The 20,887-nt window shown below is 42.5% G+C and overlaps 1 protein-coding gene across 3 annotated transcripts in view; it reads left to right on the top strand.

Moving 5' to 3' along the window:
- Positions 1-20,887, top strand: part of LOC128738519 (paired box protein Pax-6-like) — a 140,237-nt gene that overhangs the window by 77,407 nt on the left and 41,943 nt on the right. For all 3 annotated transcript variants that reach the window (XM_053833724.1, XM_053833723.1, XM_053833725.1), the window contains exon 3: positions 13,583-13,723. In XM_053833724.1, the coding sequence (XP_053689699.1) occupies positions 13,583-13,723 (141 nt within the window). The remainder of the gene's footprint in view (positions 1-13,582; positions 13,724-20,887) is intronic.

Genomic DNA, 20,887 nt, shown 5'->3' with positions numbered 1-20,887 from the left:
CTTTCTCCTTTGTAGCGTCTAGACATGCCAGTGAGATGTTGGCAATAGCTCAGCTAGCACTAGAATAATGCTGTTCACGGGCTTACCTGCTGCTATGTACAGAGCAAGCGACAAAAATCGGTTCCGCCTATTTTTCGTGGTCCGTCATTCATCATCTACGTTGAAGAAAATTGAGCATTTCAATTTCAGTCTGAACAAAAGAACAAAGTTACCAGTGAGTCGTTCACCTTTTGCTGCCAAAGAAAATTACGCTATGTATTACTGTAGCATTGATGATAGATAGATTTGTGTTGCTAAAGAAAACTTGGTGAAAAGCCCTAAGTTCCAAGTTTCCTAAGTTTCATCAATTACCGAACACCGTTCTTTTAAGAATTAACAAATTCTTGTATGAAGATGCAAAAAAAGTAAAAGAAGATATATAAGGATATAAAAGATGGTTGTTCTCGGCTGATCACAATAAAATTTATTGGGCCAGCAAAAATTATTACAACAAAACATTGAGTTTAGTTTAAATGCGTTTTCCTGCGCATTTATTGCGGTCAATGGTGTTTAATTTCGTGTCAACTTGGTTTTAATCCCAGTTGGCCTCGAGGTAAGACGCTGGTCTAATAAGCCAGTCGTCGTATGTTTGAATCTCGGCTGGGAGAGGCTGCTAGAGTCAATAGGATCGTAGCACTGACCCCGCACTATCCTGTATTCTAACAGCTGGTTGCGAAGTCTGTCGTATTAAAACAGAAGGTCAAATTTCGATAACGGAGTTAGCACCCAGGCTTTGCTTTTGGTTTTAATTGCTATCACTTGTTCACGGTAGACAAGTTCTCAATGTGACGATTATTGAATTGAAATTAAAATTGCTGCGGCACCGCTCGTGTTGCCGTTGGTGGTACATCACAATAAGGAATTAGCATGGCAATTAGCAATCAACGAGAAAGGTTAGAATTACATTTAATTCTCTTGTAACTTTGTTATAGTAGAATTAAATGGAATTTTCCATCAACTTTCTCGTTAGTTCCTGAATTGTATCAATACTTATTCGAAAATAATGGTAAATTATTCCAACCAATCACGAAGCGAGAATTTATACCTCGATGAAGAATTGAACAAACTGCTGTCTAACTACCGAGTTAGAGTTATTTTCAATTTTTCAATGGCGCGCATTGAAAATCAATAGTTTTCTATATTTTCTAATTCGATTTTCCGATCTATTGGTGTAAATAGCTAGGAAATCTATTAGGAATTGACTGAATTATAAGCCGAAGTGTAAAAATACGTTACTACTTTATCATTTTTCGTGACTGTTTTGAACTTTTTAGTTACTAACAAATATTTAGCGGTACTTCAGTTCGGTTTACACGTAAGGCTCTATATTGAGCAGCCATGAAGTTCCGCGGAACTAATAGTGAACCATATGTGAACTTCTAAGCCAGTGTTTTAAGTAAAATTCAAACTTTTGGTTGCTTGGAAAGACTTCCGATTTGTAAAATGTTTTTTAAAATTTTTGAATTTTTGAATGTATCGATTTTCGGCTGTTTGGAATAATAAGTAAACATTTTATATTGTTAGATTTTAAATTTTTTTATCGCATTTAAATTGCATTTAAAATACTTAATACTGTCATATATTGATCGTAACTCATTATGATCAATCTACTCACCGATCAAATCAACCAGCCAATGCTCCGGGCCATTCCATTCGCTATGAATTACTTCTTATCAAACCCCCATTCAAACTAGTAGTGCTAACACTTAATTATCACCCTTCAAAACCCGAGCCAAAAAACCCATTCGATATTTTCGGTCTCAGAATCGAAAAAACGTTAAAATGTTTGAATCTTGCTGGTCTTAGCCACGGGCTTGCTTCGGATAAGCATCTAGCGGCAGCGGCATATGCGTCCGTCCGACGCGACGCGACCGACCGACGATGCAAATTGAGCTGCTTCTGGCAGTATCATTTGCATACTGCCGACCAAACCGAACCAGGACAGCAGCCGCGTTCGTAGGCGAACATTATGCTCGAGTGGTGTGGCTAGCAATTAAAGTGTAGCCGAAAAATTGAACCTGCTGTCCGGCCGCCGGTTAGTGGCTTTATGATGGGCACATTTGAATTTGAATATTCCGTTGCGTTGGTTGGAAAACGAAAAGACAGCCGAACGTTTATCAGATTATCATCTCGATGCAATACAGTGAAGGAAATTATTGGTTTGGTAGTCCGGTTTTATTTGTTTTGGCTTTCGATAATCGGCCGGAATGATGAGCTATCGATTTTTGTTATTAGAATCGATAGGAAATTTATGGTAGCGTTCAGTAAATTATTAATTGATCAGCTGGGTACTAAGTCAAACAATGAGACAAGTATTTTCCGGTAACTGTTACTTTGTAGGTTTTAATTGCTGGTTAGGCTTTATATAGCTGTTCTCGGGCTTTGTGGCATATTGACAGAATCGGAACAGTTGAGTGAATCATCGCGCAGCGATGATGAATGAAACCAGCGAACGAAAGTATTAATTTCACCTGTCCATCACAGAAGCACTCTAATAGCCGGTCTTCGCGATCAAGCTCCGGGCAGACCGTCCTAATGAATAACTTATCGTCGTCAAGTGCAGTGGGCACACTATTCGATTCACTATTGTGATTTGTCGGTGACCGGGCACTGCATTGTCGACAGGTGAATTCCTCGTTTCTCGGCACAAATGCGTGCGTTTGTTTTTTTTTTTCTACGAACGAACCACCGTAATTATGAATTCATTCAGACTCCGCTTTCATTCATAGCCTGGAAGCATCATTATTAGCGGTGAGCGAATCACGTCGCAGAACCGTTCACTTCCGGTCCGATCCGGCCCGATGACCGATGGAACTCGGACAGTTCAATCACCCATCCATCGCCTGTGGGCGGGTAAGGCTTCAAAACCCATCTTCACGAGGCGTCACGCGATTTCATTCAGTCCCGTTCGTTTGCGTTCGAATCCTACATACGGATTCGCCGGTTGTTTGAACCATCGAACAAGGACCGCTGTTTCGTGATTCGAATCGATGAATGGGTCAACTATTTTGGACCCCCGCGCCGGTCTATAATTAACGAGCCGAAAGTATAGAGCAAACTACGTCTAAATTCAGCTGCCTAAATTTACCGATCGAGTGAGTGACATGCGATCGCGCGATCCTCACGAAGTTTTCCCCGCGAACCGGGCGTGGGTTGAACGACGTTTTGCCTTTGGTGTAATTTATTTGGGGAATAATTACACGCGTGCAGGGTTTCTCGAAGAATTGGTGCGCTCCGGTGTGGTCACACTCGGCTTCACTTGGAAGTTGTCCATAATTTTGGGGTTGCTGCTTCGGGAGCTAACAGATTTTTTTGCTCTCCACTCGATTGCATGCGTAAAAATGTCTTTCTTTTTTTTACTGCCAAAAGTTGGAAGTCCAATTATTTTAATAATTACCCCGACTTGACTCAACCAGTGATCCGACTAGTCACGAACGGGTTGCGCAACAGTATGATAACGATAATTGATAACGAGTTTTGGACATTCAGTCATTTTAATCAACTGCGTTGCTAAATTTAATGTTTAAAATTAATATAAGAATATTTCAACCCTGTTTTAATGAATTGCCAAACAAACCCTTATCGCTAAGGAAATAAAAGTGTCAAACAGCTTCACCGTGTTCAATCAATTACGGTAATTTAATTAGCTCGGTTACAAGCTTGGCCTTCTGCTGCAAGCTGAACAGTTTTAACCCCAAGCTAACAAACAAGCTTTCGTGAGTATATATAATTACTCTTAGCCAACATTTGCCAGCAATTTAGTAGGTACAACAGAGAGGGTCCAGAAAGTGCAAATAAATTACCATAAGCAATTGCAAACCGGTACTCAACACGTGTTCTCGCACCCCAACGCAACGCCATTATTGGCATCATCGCAGTCCGTCATCACCCGGCCGGGATCGATCCCTATCGGCACATCACATTTAATTATAATTCAATTTTTTCGGCCCAATTGAAATGTGCAATTATTTTCGCCGCGGTTTGGAGCCGCGCAGGGAAAAAAAGAAGGAGGATCTTACCCGAATAAACGATACTAATGATCCTTCCCGACCGACCGACCGACGGGCGACCGTCGCCCGGACAGGACAGGCCGGGCGAACGGGATCAGCATGAAAATAAGGCAAATTATGCGATCGAATCGAACCGACACAGTGCCGCAGACAGTGCACCTGGTGGTTGGTGAAAGATGCAGAGAGAGCAGAAAAAATGACGAGCTGTGCTCGTCCATTTTCAACCCGGTCGGGTATTATTTTATTAAACCATCCATCCCGCCATCCGCACTCCTTTCAAACCTAGCGGGACGGGAATAAAAGCCGCGTTTACGCGGCTTCCATTCCCGTGCATATGCTAATTTTTCGCGATTCGCCAAATATATATCATAACAGACAGAAGGAAACGGCTGATGACATGTTTTGCGCCTTTCGAAAACAAACAAGGGGATGGTTTCGGGCGATTTTTTTTTTCTGCAGATAATTATTGGGTAACAACTTTGAGTATCAAAGCGTTCAATCGACTGCACCTTTTCAAATTTTTGAGAATTCTGTATTCGTCATAGTGCTCCAAATAACGTTACAAATAGATACAAAATCAAAAGAAAAGGACTCAGCCGTCAACCTTGGGGAACCCAAAAAGTCGTCTACTAGTGATTCTAAAAATATTCATCCAAGATTAGTCATTCACCCTTATTCTGCGAGGCGAGTGACGTGACTATTTGGAGTCACCGCGAATCAGGTGCCTCGCTTTATCACCTAGGTGACACGGTCTGTCACTTAGGTGACAGGGGTTTCTTACCTAGGTGACTCGGTTGTCACCTAGGTGACTCGACTCGCCGTGGCGAGTCACGGCGAGTGACAATTGTCGTATTGAGTCACGTGACTCGCAGAATAAGGGCAATTGAAATGCACCAATCCAAAATGCTTGACTGTAACGATCGTAGCTCTCACGGACCTTCGGTCCGTTACTTTCTACATGTCTGCTTTAAGAAACAATTTTCGAGCCACCGCCACTTCCGCTCCAAATTCAATCACTCGAAATATCACCAATTCGAAACAGCCGTCAATCGGTCAAGCATCAAACATCTGCCAACCAGGCCGAGCCGGGCCTGGCCTAGCCTGGTCGGCATGTACCGATAGCTCACGTGGTTCCTGAAATTAAATTCCACCAGCAGGCACCCCATCGCGATCGATCGCGAACAATATCAATCGCCGAGTGTCGGCGGCGGTAGCGACGACGCTCATTCGTCAGCCAGTGGCCACGGTTGCCCTCGATCGGCCAATCACCGACTGGATTTAGCAAAACGGGCCGCGGCCAGCACCCCCCGCCGAGACGACAATTTGCCTCCGATGCCTTCGGCAGCGAAAGGTTGAAATCGATCACCGCTGATAACCGTAGCTAACTCGGTAATGAACATTGGGCAATTGAACTAGTCGCGCGTTCAGCTGTCTTAGACGCAACATGGAAGCCACCTTCCATCCACTGCACGGACTGACTGACTGACTGCCTGACTGGAAAGGAGAGCGAAACCCGATTAGAATCGCTACCGCCGAGCGAGCGAACCGAGGCTTTCGTTCGACTCCGGTGGTCTGCGAGTTTCGCACGGCCCCTCGAATCCATGCGCGAACCATACAATTATGGTAAATTATTACGAATCCGATTCACGCAGTGATCCGCGGCCTGAAAACATTAAAAAACACTAGCACTGAACCGAACAACGGCAGCCGGTCTCAGCTTGAAGCTCGTCCGTCCGAGAATCAGTGCGCATTCCGGTGCAGTGGGGCGTTCCCGAATCGACAGTGGCGAATGACCCGCGTAATTAATTGCTGACTACGCCCAACCCGCCTCCACGCCCATGCCCGCTCGTCCCTCCCGGTGCGGTGGAGACGAAACAAAAGTCCCGTCCGCACTGCTCCCGATTATCGGTGATGACACGTATAATTTACTTCCTCCGGCTCGCTCGCTCGCTCGGTGGCTGATCGTTGCTCACTAACGTGCGTTGGTGATGATTCCGCTTTTGGACTACTAAGCCACTACTGTATCCTGCTAAATGGTTAACCTCTTCGGAACGGAGAAGTTTGACGTTGAAGCTTTCAGAACTTTTTTGAAGAAAATACTACGAAATATCTAGCGTAAAACCCAAAAAATTTGCTTACCCTTGACCCTTGACTATAGTATTGTAATACTTCATGTGCGATTTTGTTTACTTCCATTTCAGAAACCTTCTCGTCCCAACCGGGTTAGATTAGTTTGTTTGAGATGAACTTAACGGGAAATTAGCAGTCATTCACTTTTCGTCGAAAACCCAATTTCGGAGGCAGTTTTTGGGACCAAAAGCGGGATTCGGTTTATAAAACTGTAAATACTGCATTCTTCTTGCCAATTTGAACACAGCGAATATATTTTCATGAACAGAATCTTTGTTTCAAACGAAAAAACTGCTTTTGAAATTGGCAGAATCGATGACTACTAATTTCACCTTAAATCAAGTTGATGCCCTGAAAGTAAAACGTCTTGCAAAAAATAACTATAATGCGTTTCTTCAGAGGTGTTGATATTTTCGCCTATGTTTTCACGCACACTTTGAGTGCTACAGCAATCTCGTGGTAGTCCGAATAGGCTTCAAAATCTAATAGAGTCTCTTATTCAACAGTAATAACTATTTTTTCCACTCTCTGACTTAAGGAGCGAGATTTGCATTGAAAACTAGTATAGAAGAAGAATAAAGGGCGAAAACAACGACACACGAGCAAACCGCAAAGAATGAACACGAAGCGCAGAATACAGAAAAACACCCAGATTTGATCATAGTAGATCAAAATACTGGGTCAAAACTACTGGGTTCCCTCTGTATCCTGCAATGAAAGTCGTCCCGGTCTTGTGGTCGGAGTCGAAGCAGGGGTCTCTCAGCCTGTACCTCCAGGCCAGTACGCGTCAATATGCCAGATCGTTCTGCCACTGAAATGTTTTTGCCTGCAGAGACATGGTTACGAATCCGCTAGAGTCTAGTAATCCAAAGTCAGCTATAGGATTTTAACCGGGACATGCACAACAAGGTCCCTCCCTGTTAGCTTTGATCCCGTCGTGACCCTCAGAACGAGCCATTGCAGTCGTACTGTATCCTGCCATCAATCCAACTTTCTACGAGCCACAATGGCGGACGTGTTCGTAATATTTGAACAGCATTTTTGACATTTTCCCAAAACATCGCACGTTTTCTTTCCATACATTCCTTTAGTTTTACCGTCAACGCGCGGAAAGAAAACGTGCGATGTATTGGGGAAATGTCAAAAATGCTGTTTAAATATTACGAACACATTCGCCATTATGGCTCGTAAAAAGCTAGATATCATCCTAGTTTTGTGATCGGTGTCGTGATGTTTTGAAACTCTGCACTCGACTACTATTAACGCCACTGCCGAATCTTAGTAGAATCAGGCCATTCGATGTTAAGTGACTTTATCATGGGTTTATTATCAGGCCCCTCCACATCTTTCCTACTGCATTCTGCATTTACTAACAATGAAAGCCTCTTGCCAGGGCAAGTTAAAAGAGTGGTACTTGGTTGAGGTGCGAATGAAGCCTCTTGTTCAAGGACAAATTATAGCTTGTTCCGCTTCCTGGTTCTAGGAATGAGATTGGTAATGCATAAGTAGTTGAGGAACACATACATACACACATACACACCCTCACTCTGTGCTGAACTCTGCTTTACCGACCATGAAGCCTTTAGCCGGGGCTAGTTATAAGAATGATACTTGCTCGAGGTGCGAATGAAGCCTCTTGTCCAAGGACAAATTACAACTAGTCTCCGCACTTCCTGGCTCTAGAGCTAGATTGGTTGAAAAGTAGTAAGAAGCGTAGAGGGAAAAAGGGGTGAAAACACACCAACACTTTAAGCATGGATAATAAGCAGTTCGCTCACTCTATAGTGATACTGCAACAACAACGAAGTGCGGAACAACACCTGGATAAGAACACAATAGATCGAAATGCTGATCGTAGTGATAATCAAGGTGAGTTAAAATAGGTGATCTAGTTTTCACAGTTTGTAGAACAGAAGTGCGCGGAACGATTGGTTAGCAACCATCGACGTTGTTTATACATTCAACAGTTTCCGCTTTGCAAATTTCGGTGATCGTCAAGGGTAACCCACCGGGGGTGAAAAACAAATTTGAACATCAGAAAACCTCTCTTGACTAACCTTTGTGATAATATTCACACAAAAAAAACGCCACTGCTGAAGTTTTTCACGCTTTCAACGGATCACACAAAGTTTTAGGCAGAATGGAAAAAGTCGTTTATGTTTCCGGTTTTTAAAAAAGTCGAAAAACGATCATTCAGTAACTGTAGGGGCATCCCGTCACTGCGAGCAGGTTCCAAGCTATTGGAAATTATTCTGCATTACTTCATTTCTTCTGTAAGACTTATATTTTTTCTGACTAGCATGGTTCACACCAGGAAAATCAGTTGATACAACTTTGCTTGAGTCACTACATGTTGCATTAAAACAGTTGGCTCGAGTAACCAAGTCGATGGCGTCTCTACAGATCTTAAGGCAGCATTTGATCGGATTGATCATGATATTGCTCTGAAGAAATTGCTCAAGCATGCGTTTTCTCATCGCCTTTGTCGCTAGTTGGAGTTATACTTGAAAAATAGGAAGCTACACAGGTTAAAATCGGACCATGGTTGACTGATATTTTCGTGAATGAGATTGGAGTTCCCCAAGATAGCAGCCTCGGCTCGTTGTTATTTTCTTTGTTTGACGTAATCTTAAAATACACGTCACAGTGGAAAGCTTGGTCGATTGCTACATTCTTCTGTCTTTAAAAGAAAAACTTTTCCAATTGATGCCAAAAAAATAGTATGAGACCAAGCATTGATAAATGTTTCGTGATTTCTTTCCATCGTGAACAGAGACATAAAATTCTTGAATTTGATTACCGTATTGATGATCTGATACTTGAACGTGTGGAATGAATCAAAGATCTGACAGTTTTGATTGACTCTTCGGAACCATCTATCAGCTATCATCGACAAAGCTAATAGGCAACTGGGATTCTATTCAAAATTGCCAAGAAGTTCGACGACCTACACTGCCTTCACTTATTATACTGTGCACATATGCGGTCTCACCTGAAAATTCTTCAGTTGTTTAGTCACCGTAACGTGTATACTGGATCAATCGGATAGAGGCTATCCAACGCAAGTCTGTTTGGTTTGCCATTAGGTATTTAGAGTGCAATAACCCACAGAATCTCCCACCATATGAAGTTCGCTTTCAGTAACTGGGATTGACAACCCACGAAAAAAGAAAAAAAAGTGTCCAAGGCTGTTATGACACGTTAGAAATGGATTGTCCCTCCTTATTACAACGCTTCCAAGTAAGTATATTATCCAGGGATTTACATTATTGTAACGAATTTCTCCACATACCCTTCAATCCTTCGGATTTTAACAAGAATTATCCTGTTCAATCGATGTGCGCAATCTTCAGTGAGGTCTTCCACGTGTTCGAGTTCAACGAGTCGTCATCGGTGTTCAAACAAAAGCTGCTTAAGCTACCTAACTCATCTATAAGCTAGTGACATGTTGTCGTCGTCGTCAGTAGCATAGAGTCGGGAGTCCGATCTCCTTACTAGTGTTGTTGTTCGCGGTCACCAGCGATCCCAAATACTCGAATTCATCTACCACTTCTAGTTCTTCGCCATCAACGGTTACCGTCAGTGGGAGGAGCGCGTTTGTTTCTTTTGAGCCTCTTCCTTTCAAGCATTTAGTCTTCGACCCATTTATTTTTAGCTCAATCTTCCTGAACTCCGCTTTCAGTCTGACGAAGACTGCCTCCGCCGTTTCAAAGTTCCTGGTTATGATGTCGACGTCACCTGCAAAACCCAACTGTTGACTACTCTTGGTAAGAATCGTACTTCTCGTTTCGATGCCCACTCGTCGGATCACCCCCTTAAGAACGATGTGGAACAGCATGCAGGATAAGCCGTCGCCTTGTCTCAATCCTCGACGCATCTCAGAAAGGTCTCGAGAGTGTCCCCGAGATGCGCACGAAACACATCACTCGATCCAATGTAGCTCTGATCGATCGCGTCACTTTATCCGGAAAACCGTGTTCGTGCATTATCTGCCATAGCCGATCACGATCGGCTGTATCGTATGCTGCATTGAAATCAAGAAAGATGTGCTGCGAGGAACGTTTTACTTCCGACATTTCTAAAAGATCTGTCGCATGGTGAAAATTTGGTTCGCAGTGGTGCGGACCCCCTCTGAAGCCCACCGGATAATTTTCTTGTACTACTATCCTTGTGCTATCGGTGACAGCCGGCGTAACAGGTGTAGCGACCCTGCTCGCTACTCTCCCATATATTATCCCTACCTGGACCCAAAGGACAAAATCCTGATTCAAATCAGGCCATATTCAATCACATTTCATTACATTTTCATATTACGCCATCAAGTGGTGTTGAACCCAAAATAGGATGGTCAACGCCCGGCACAATTTACTTAATTTATTTCGAAGCATTTCCAAGAAACGAAAGCCTTTCGCGTTCAGGAAACAGAAATCAAACATAAGCCATTAAAGTGCTGATTTAGCGCACCTTTGTGTCTGATGAAATAGACACGCTGTTGCGCAATCGTAACCAAGTCGCTAGCCTCTTGGGCATCTAAGAGTTGCATTGCACTGCGTGAGAGTTAAGCCGAGAGACTTCTCTCTTAACTCAAATTATTTATCAGGGTTCTCTTTCGTCGCAAATTCGAGCGCCCGGATGAACACCTGAGTGAAGGTGAAGGACGATGGCACTCAGACGCGGCGCGGCAATTTATGAAATATTAGAGTAGGGTGGCATTAGTGTTACTGTGAGAAATTAAGAATAGAAGAGGGTTTTACCCTCATTAGACTTAAGTAACAAAACCAATGTAACGAAAAATATACGGGGTTGCTTTGACTTGACCACCGGCCGGCTAAGGTCGGTGGAAAGGTAAATCCGCGTTTTTATTATTTCGATCTGGTTCCCTTCGCAGTTGTTATTTTATTGAGGGGGCTTTCATTGCCCTTCACGTGGTGACAGCGGTGGGATAACCCTAGTTGGAATGCCCTAGTAAATTTTCGAAGCAATTTTCTTTCTCTCAACCTTGTTGGCTTGTTCGCATTTCCCATTAAGCCAATTATTTTGTACCCTCCGGGGCTTTTCACCTAGTGCCAATGGCCGAGCGTATTCTGCCCTAACCGTCTTCGAAGTTTGAAGCACCTAACTCGTCGGAAGAAGGCAGTGCCTCATCCAGTATGCGCAATCTTGGCAGATTGCGGGTTAACTAGCTGACTGATGTTCAACCGAAAGGGATGGCTTAGATGTGTCTGGTATACGGTTAACAGTTTTGAGCGCACATATACTGCTACAAGGTGGTGGTCAGAGTTAATATCCGCATCCCGTAGATATGAATTGACTTTCCATAGGAACGTGGTCAATCTGGTTCATTATACGTTAGTCAGGTGATCTATAGCGGAGTTTGTGGATATTTTTGTGTGAAGCATCTTTTTGCTTCGTATCAACAGGCCTCGAGAAGTTGTGAAGTTTATACATCGTTGGCCATTGTCGTTCATGTCAAATATTTACATCTTCTCTGATAGTCAAGCAGCACTGAAAGCACTAAGTGCTTGCAAATGTACATCTAAAATAGATCTATGTCAAATGAACTCAGTCAATCTTTACTGGGTTCCAGGACACTGTGGTATTGAAGGTACTAACATAGCGTTACTAACAGTTAAATTATGCTTCAAAGACGTGTCGATATCCATCACAAATAATCAGTGAAATGGTATAACAAAGGTTCCTTTTACCACCAGGTGGATTAAACCGGGTTTTATTACGGATAATAGGTAGATTCCACTCTATGAAAGAAGGTCTAACCGGCATTGAACTTCAAATTTTCACTTTTTGATCTGAACTGAATAGGTAATCTAACGTCAAGCAACTCCTTTAAGTAACGATAAGATTTCCTCCAAAAATCCTACTTCCTTCTGTATTCTTCAAAATCCCACATTCATTACATCGTCAGTCCCGAGTGGGGGGCCCTACAGAACCGAACTATCGGACTCCATCCGATCGACTAAATGTGTTTTTGCGCTGGGTGGTCACTGCGGTGTAAAACGTTATCATTTTTGTTTGATCAGTTTCTGCGATTCCTACCTATCTACCTGTCGCTCGCGAGCCTCCACAGCTCGCTGAAAGTTGCGCAAGCGAGAAAGAATTATTGAAGTTTGATCCCCGTACCTACTGCTGCTGCCAGTAGGTAGTAGGGAGGCTCACAATATATGCCTTCCGGCTTCCTGTATTTATTCGTACGCCCGCCTCCTGCTCAACCACGGCAATCAGCCAGCCGTCCGTCGTTAAACCGACCGACTTGAATTGCTGCTGCTGCTGCTGGTGGTTCTGCCACGCGGTTGCAGACTTAGATAACATGATTTCAGCTTGTATTACGCTTCTTCCTTCGGTGGTTGGTGCACCAAACAACAACAACAAAAACGGCCAAAAGGGTTCGATCGTCCATCGAATAATGGGGGGAGTGGAAAAGGCAACATGCAACAAGCTGCTGTCTAGAAAATTTCCAACGCAGATGCTTACATATTTATAAGCTTGTGGTTTCCGTTTTGCGCGCTGACTGCTCGGTTGCAGCCCCCGAGAGTGATCTAATTAATTGACTTATGGGTCCCGAAAATGATGATTTATAGCATTTTAATGTCCCGAAGGAGTTTTTCCCATTTTTGCGCCGCATCGGCAGGCAGGCAGAACTCGCAGACGGCTTGCATTCCCAGGAGGGAAAGCAAACCGATCGCGAACTCAGTCAGGGGGCGTGTAACGAATGGTACATTTTTAATTTTAACACTCCGTACGGGCGCAGATTTACTGTACTCGATGGACCACCTCGAAGCCTTCGAATGCCCGATCGGAAACCGTTGCACGTAAATGGAAATTGGCGTACATTCGTTCGCAGCCGATTCGCTCCCAGCAGGAGGTTATATGGTAATTGAAGCAAAAGTTCAGGTAGCCGTGCGTAACCTAATCGGTTGTTGTGCGTGTTCGATTTGGTCCCTGCTGTGCTGACGAATCTAACCGCGCTCAGCTTCTTTCAACCATAATGAGATCAAATTAGAAAATTAAAACTCGATTATCTCCTAAAGTTTGTTAACTGATCTATTTAGGACGGGATTTGAAATTCGTTTCGCCAGCCAAACGTTCATTCGGAGACCTCCCTGCTAGAACCGATTCTCGTCACCGGCCATGTTCCGAGTAGCTTCCTGCACCAGTCAATCACTGTCGTCCGAAGCGGATAGTTTCAATCTCTTTCGCAGCCCCATAATTACATCAAACAAACATAGCCAAATCACGCCAAATCATGTTTCCCATCAAGATAACCAAGCGCTTCTGCTCCCCCACAAAGTCGTATGCAAATCTGACAAAACCTTCCCGATCGATCGTTGCGTTGCGTTCCGTTGATGCACTGACGAACTCTGCTCTGTTTTGATATCTGCTTTCAGGTACCCTGCGACCACCCGGTCTGATCGGTGGGTCCAAGCCGAAAGTGGCGACACCGGCCGTCGTCTCGAAAATCGAACAGTACAAACGGGAGAACCCGACCATCTTCGCCTGGGAAATCCGCGAGCGTCTCATCTCGGAAGGTAAGTCCATTTCTGTTTGCATCACACACTGCATGCGAAGAGAGTACCTGCAGCCAGCAGCGTAGCATAGCGAATAGCGATTGCGTTTGCGCGACACTTATCGCCGGATGGAAATCTCCAGGAGGGGTGTGTGGCCGGGGACCAAGCGGGCCAAGCGACGAGGATGGAGATCAATCAAAAATCAAAGCAAAGCGAACGATTTTCCGCTCTTCTGCCATGGTTGTAGAAGGGTTTTTTTTGTTCTACATGCAGGTTGCACGCAAACAACAGTGGGACAATCGGTAGTAATTGTTTGCAATGTTCAATTGTGGGATTCCTCTTTTAGTTTTTATTTGCAATGACAACAAAGGAAAAATACTGTGTGTAATGTTAGTTTACAGGGACATTTAAAATTGATGCACTGTTAATTATTCGGTTTCCACCATTTTAGTAACAATTTTTCTATAATTTGCAATTCCAGTATTTCTAATATCATCATTTCTGTTCAATTGAAACTCCGTTCGGAAGTTTTATTTGCATTCAAGATGACTATGTTTACTGCATTTACTCTAACGAATTCATTGCCATGTATCTACATACAACATGAATTTCATGTTATGCCATGAGGCAAGAAATAAGACACAATCGTACGATCCCTAGTTTGGCGCCGAGTTCACCTCGATTAATGAAGACTCCCCTATTTTTAAAGAAGTCCGTTTTTGTCAAATCCTTTTATGCGAAATGGTAAACAAGTTGTTGTTGTTGTTATTTTATTTAAGAGGTTTCATACTTTCGTGCATTCGCCTATATGGTAAACAAGTTTTACAAGCAATTGTTTTCGTATTTTCAAACAAAATTTTTCAAGGAATCTAAAAAAAATTATATATTTTAAAAAATATAATTTTTACCTGCAATATTTTTTCAAATTTCTTTGAATTTCTTTGCTTATGAACATACTAAATAACAATTTGAGTTTTATTGTACTCTTATAACGGCATTTATGATTTTGGTCATGAAAACCATCATAAGGGTGTAACAAAACCTTCAGTGTTACTTGGGTTAACACTTCCGGAGATATAAGCAAAAGAATATAAGAGAATTTGACAAAAACATGGTGCGCAATAGACGTTAGGCATAATGCATAATAGGCATAACAGAAATCTATCTACGTCTATCGACTCTAGTAATTTAACGTAGTCTTCGCATCGACTCATCTTATATGCAACTAGCTGACCCGACAAACTTCGTATTGCCACAAATTAACCTGTGTCGTACATAAATCATGAATCTCGGATGATCTTTGTCACAATCTCGAGTTTTGCAAGCCCCCCAGTGGGCGGAGCTTCCGACGGTGGGTTACCGGCAACACTCGCGACCGTCTCGTCCTGAATGATCTAGTGTTACTATAGATAGTTTTTGTGGTCTTGTATTGACTAATGTTTTATGGAAGAGTCTCGAATTTCTCGAGTTCGATTAGTTTTTGAGTTTCGCAAAAATTTCTGTTTTAATTGTATGAGAGTCCATATCCCCCTAGCACAGGGGTGAGAGGTCTCTAACTATCGTAAAATAAATTCAAGACCCCAAAATCTCCCGCATGCCAAATTTGGTTCCATTTGCTTGATTAGTTCTCAAATTATAAGGAAATTTGAATTTCATTTGTATGGGAGCTCCCCTCTTAGAAGGGGAAGGGGTCGCAATTCACCATAGAAAAAATTTCTGCCATCTAAAACTCCCACATGCCAAATTTGGTTCCATTTGATTGATTAGTTCTCGAGATAAGAGGAAATTTGCATTTCATTTGTATGGAAGCCCACCCTCTTAAAGGGGAGATGGGCCATAACTCGCTTTCTAAAGAAGAGAGAGGTCTCAATTCACCATAGAAAAAAATCTTGCGTCCAAAACCACTTACATGTCAAATTTGGTTCCATTTGCTTGATTAGTTCTCGAGTTATGAGGAAATTTGTTTTTCATTTGTATAGGAGCCCCCCACCCTCTTAAAGTGGGGAAATCCATAGAAAATATACCATAGAAAATATTCTTGCCTACAAAAACACCCACATGATAAATTTGGTTCCATTTGCTTGATTAGTTCTAGAGTTATGAGGAAATTTGTATTTCGTTTGTATGAGAGCCCCCCCTCTTAAAAAGGTAAGGGGTCCTAATTCATCATAGAAAAAATGGTTGCCTCCAAAAACACCCACATGCCAAATATGGTTCCATTTGCTTGATTAGTTCTCGAATTATGAGGAAATTTGTATTCCATTTGTGTAGAAGCACCCCCTCTTAAAGTTGGGAGGGGTCCTAATTCACCATAGAAAATATTTTTGCCTCCAGAAACCTCCACATGCCAAATTTGGTTCTATTTGCTTGATTAGTTCTCGAGTTATGAGGAAATTTGAATTTCATTTGTATAGGAGCCCCCCCTCCTAAAGTGGGTAGGGGTCCCAATTCATCATAGAAAAAATTTTTGTCTCCAAAAACACCCACGTGCCAAATTTGGTTCCATTTGCTTGATTAGTTCTCGAGTTGTGAGGAAATTTGTACTTCGTTTGTATAGGAGCCCCCCCTCTTATAGTTGGGAGGGGTCCTAATTCACCATAGAAAATATTCTTGCCCTCGAAAACTTTCACATGCCAAATTTGGTTTCATTTGCTTGATTAATTCTCGAGTTATGAGGAAATTTGTATTTCATTTGTATAGGAGCCCCCCCTCTTAAAGTGGGGAGGGGTTCTAATTCACCATAGAAAATATTCATGCCCTAGAAAACTTTCACATGCCAAATTTGGTTCCATTTGCTTGATTAATTCTCGAGTTATGAGGAAATTTGCATCTCATTTGTATAGGAGCCCCCCTTCTTAAAGTGGGGAGGGGTCCCTATTCATCATAGAAAAAATTTTTGTCTCCAAAAACACCCACGTGCCAAATTTGGTTCCATTTGCTTGATTAGTTCTCGAGTTGTGAGGAAATTTGAACTTCGTTTGTATAGGAGCCCCCCCTCTTATAGTTGGGAGGGGTCCTAATTCACCATAGAAAATATTCATGCCCTAGAAAACTTTCACATGCCAAATTTGGTTCCATTTCCTTGATTAATTCTCGAGTTATGAGGAAATTTGTATGCAAGCCCCCCCTTTTAAAGAGGAGAGGAGTTATAATTCCCCTTGTAAAGAGGGGAGGGGTCTCAATTCAGCATAGAATAAATTCTTGTCACCGAAAACACCCACATGCCAAATTTTGTTCTATTTGCTTGATTAGTTGTCGAGTTATGCAGAAATTTGTGTTTCATTTGTATGGGAGCCCCCCCTCTTAGTGGGGGGAGGGGTTTCTAACCATCACTAAAACCTTTTCTGGCCCCAAAAAACCTCTACATGCATATTTTCATGCCGATTGGTTCAGTAGTTTTCGATTCTATAAGGAACATACGGACAGACAGACAGACAGACAGACAGACAGACAGACAGAAATCCTTCTTTATAGGTATAGATTGCCATAATTAGTTCGATAGCGGCTTCAACTTCACAAATTGACGAAGCGATACGTGTTGTTCCTGAAGATATTTTAGACTTTGGGTTTCCTCTTTTCTCGACAACGGACATTGAATCGCGACTTTTGAAGTTGAAAACCAGCTTTAGCGCGGGTCCAGATGGAATGCCGCCTGTTGTACTTAAAAATGTGCATTATGTAAGCCATTGCAAAAGCTATGCAACATGTCGCTCGAACAGGGCCAGTTACCACAGTCTTGGAAAAGGTCCTGCATCTTTCCTATCTAAAAATAGATAAGCGTGACATAACAAACTACCGTGGCATTACTTCGCAATGTGCCGGTTCGGAGATCCTCGTGGGAAAACTGCTGTTTAGTGAAGTGAAGTCTTACATTTCCTTAGAGCAATATGGTTTTTTTCCTCATCACTCAATTAAAACACGAATCTACTGCCGTTCTGTTCATTTTCCTTACGTCAAATGGAAGATGCAGCTCAGGTAGACACAGTATATACAGACCTTAAAGCTGTTTTTGACCGCATTGGCCACTAAATACTGCTTCGCAAACTGAGACGTCCGTATCGTCCCTCCAACAATTGTAGAACCATCGTTTCAAAAAAATATTAATACTAATGCCTGACCGCCAAAGGTCAAAGACTAAAAACACGAGTTTGGTCAACCTGAGACGCTTAGGCGCATCTGAAGGCTGCGTGTGCTGGCTTCAAACGTACCTTGCAAATCGTCAGCTTTCAGTAAAGTTAGGCTCCGTTGAATCATACAGTTTCTGCAATCAATCTGGAGTTCCACAGGGAAGTAACTTAGGGCCGTTACTATTCCTTATATTTTTTAACGACGTCTGTTTTGTTATACCGCCTGGCCGCAAGTTGTTATACGCTGACGATCTTCAAATATTCATCGCTGTGCGGTCAGTGAAAGACAGTAAACATCCGAAAAATCTTATCGACAAATTTACAGAATGGTGCCGCTTAAATAACCTCATCATCAGTGTTTCTAAATATTCAATTGTTACCTTCAGCCGCAGCAAAACTCCGATCGCGCACACTTACCAAATGGCAGGGGCTAGTCTGGAACGCGTCAGTGTGTTGTTAAAGACCTAGGAGTTGAACTAGATGCTAAATTGACCTTCCACAACCCATTACTCGAACATTATTGATAAAGCAAATCGTAACTTGGGTTTTATCATGCGTGTGGCCAATGATTTCCGTTATCCATATTGTTTGCGTGCTCTTTACTTCTCGCTTGTACGATCCATTCTGGACACAGCTTCTGTGGTATGAAGCCCGTTTATATACAAATGTTTGGTCAGCTAGAATCGAAGCAGTGCAACAGAGGTTTATTAAAAACACGCACTGCGATTTCCAACCTGGTCGGACCCTCGTAACCTTCCTCGTTAGGAGGACCGCTGTAAGCTGCTGAATATCGAAACGTTAAGCAGAAGGAGAGATGTATCTAGAGACGTCTTTGTCGCTCAACTGTTGAATTTCGAAATTGATGCTCCTGAGCTTCTGGCATTGGTAAACGTAAGCGTAATGCTTCGACCGCCAAGATCTGGTGGATTTCTTCGACGCGACTTCCACCGCACAAAATACGGACAACACGAACCAATCCAAGCGATGGATGTGCTCTTTATATAATGACGTCTACGACCACTATGACTTTTCTATAACGACGAACGCTTTTAAAGGTAGAATCAGATGCAATTTGACTTAACCCCTCTAAGGTCTACATCATTTTTAGCGCCGCAAAATTCATTAAAATGGCCATAACTTTTTTATTTTTCAATATTTTTTCACCAAATTTGGGAATTTTGCTGAAAATATTTTCTATTTTCATAATATCTATAGATAATGGCCATATGCCATTGGGTCCCGGAGTTATTCCGGAGTTCCTTGGGGGACCGAGATATGGCTTTTTTAGATAAAGTTGCCAAATATCTAAAATTTGTTTGAAATCTGTTGATTTCTGGAAACATATCATCGACTGTGGACATATCAGTTACTTTGCCGCAGTTATGAGCCATGGTGCGCTCTATCCGGATCCGGGGGGACACTATGAATCCGGAACCGGTTCCCGTAACGGGACATTTCAGGATCAGTAAAGCATGCCGTGTCGCATATCAAAAAACATCAGCATTCGATAAAATAGCGATTGGCGATCATCTCATGTCTATCAGAGGCCATATGGCCGATTCCAGGTCCCGGACAAGTTCCTCCGAAATCCGTTCCGTGCTTGAATCAGAAAAGAAATCCTCCCCGGACCCGGAACCGGTCATACGGCCTCTGAGAGACATGAGATGATCACCAATCGCTATTTTATCGAATGCTGATGTTTTTTGATATGCGACACGGCATGCTTTACTGATGCTGAAATGTCCCGTTACGGGAACCGGTTCCGGATTCATCGTGTCCCCCCGGATCCGGATAGAGCGCACCATGGCTCATAACTGCGGCAAAGTAACTGATATGTCCACAGTCGATGATATGTTTTCAGAAATCAACAGATTTCAAACAAATTTTAGATATTTGGCAACTTTATCTAAAAAAGCCATATCTCGGTCCCCCAAGGAACTCCGGAATAACTCCGGGACCCAATGGCATATGGCCATTATCTATAGATATTATGAAAATAGAAAATATTTTCGGCAAAATTCCCAAATTTGGTGAAAAAATATTGAAAAATAAAAAAGTTATGGCCATTTTAGTGAATGATGCGGCGCTAAAAATGATGTAGACCTTAGAGGGGTTAATCAAGATTTCATGTATTACTTTGTGAATTTTTATGTATGTTTAAGTGTATAATACGTTGTAAAACTGTAATGGAAAAGATAATGTGTTTTTATGCCGATTTGAGAACGCGATACTAAATTTCAACTCAAATCGGCTTTTCCCATTAATTGTATTGCATCTTCATTTAGACTGAGTGTCAGCTAAAGTAAATAAATAAATAATAAAGAAATATCTTCTACTTTTTTAAGCTAAGTCGACCAATTTGACCAATACCGACCGACTGATTAGACCTGGACAGCTTCAAGTCCGAAGATAATTGATTTGAAATCGGATTGATTTGAATTCCGGATCTCCAGGTTTATTCAAATCAAAATGTTACGAACTAGTGAAATATATGATTCTTACATATATTTGTTTTCGATTTTTACCAGCATAGGGCCGGGGTGACGCTAGCCGTGTCAAGAATTCCTCTTCACTGTTTCGTTGAGCGTCTCGAAATACGCAAGTCGGCTTCAACCTAGTCGCACCATCTAGTACGTTGGGCACGTTGGCCACTATTCCTGGTGTCAGTGAGGTTCTTGAAGAGAACGGGTTTCACTACACAGTCGTCCGGCATCCTTGCGACGTGGCCGGCCTTCATAGTGTCCCAACTTTTGCCAGGTGACGAGCAAAGTTACTGTCTCAAGTCCGTAGAGGACTACCGGTCTGATTAGCGTTTTGCACATCGTCATTTTTAGTCTGGGGTAGATTGCTTTTGCCATCACAAAGTTCCTAGTGATGAAGTTAAGGTCCTCTGCGAAAGCTACTTTAACTAAGTATCGTTCGTCTTGTTTCGATGTTCGCTCCTCGGATGCCACTTTCAATATTGATGTTAAATAACATACAGAACAGTCCATCCCCTTGCCGCAACACTCTGCGCGATTCAAAAGGACTCGAGAGCACCCCCGAAACACGCAGGTAG

The sequence above is a fragment of the Sabethes cyaneus genome, chromosome 2 (genome assembly GCF_943734655.1).
Source record: "Sabethes cyaneus chromosome 2, idSabCyanKW18_F2, whole genome shotgun sequence".
NCBI lineage: Eukaryota > Metazoa > Arthropoda > Insecta > Diptera > Culicidae > Sabethes > Sabethes cyaneus.
The sequence above is the reverse complement of the archived record's forward strand: the minus strand, read 5'-3'. Positions and strand labels throughout refer to the sequence as shown.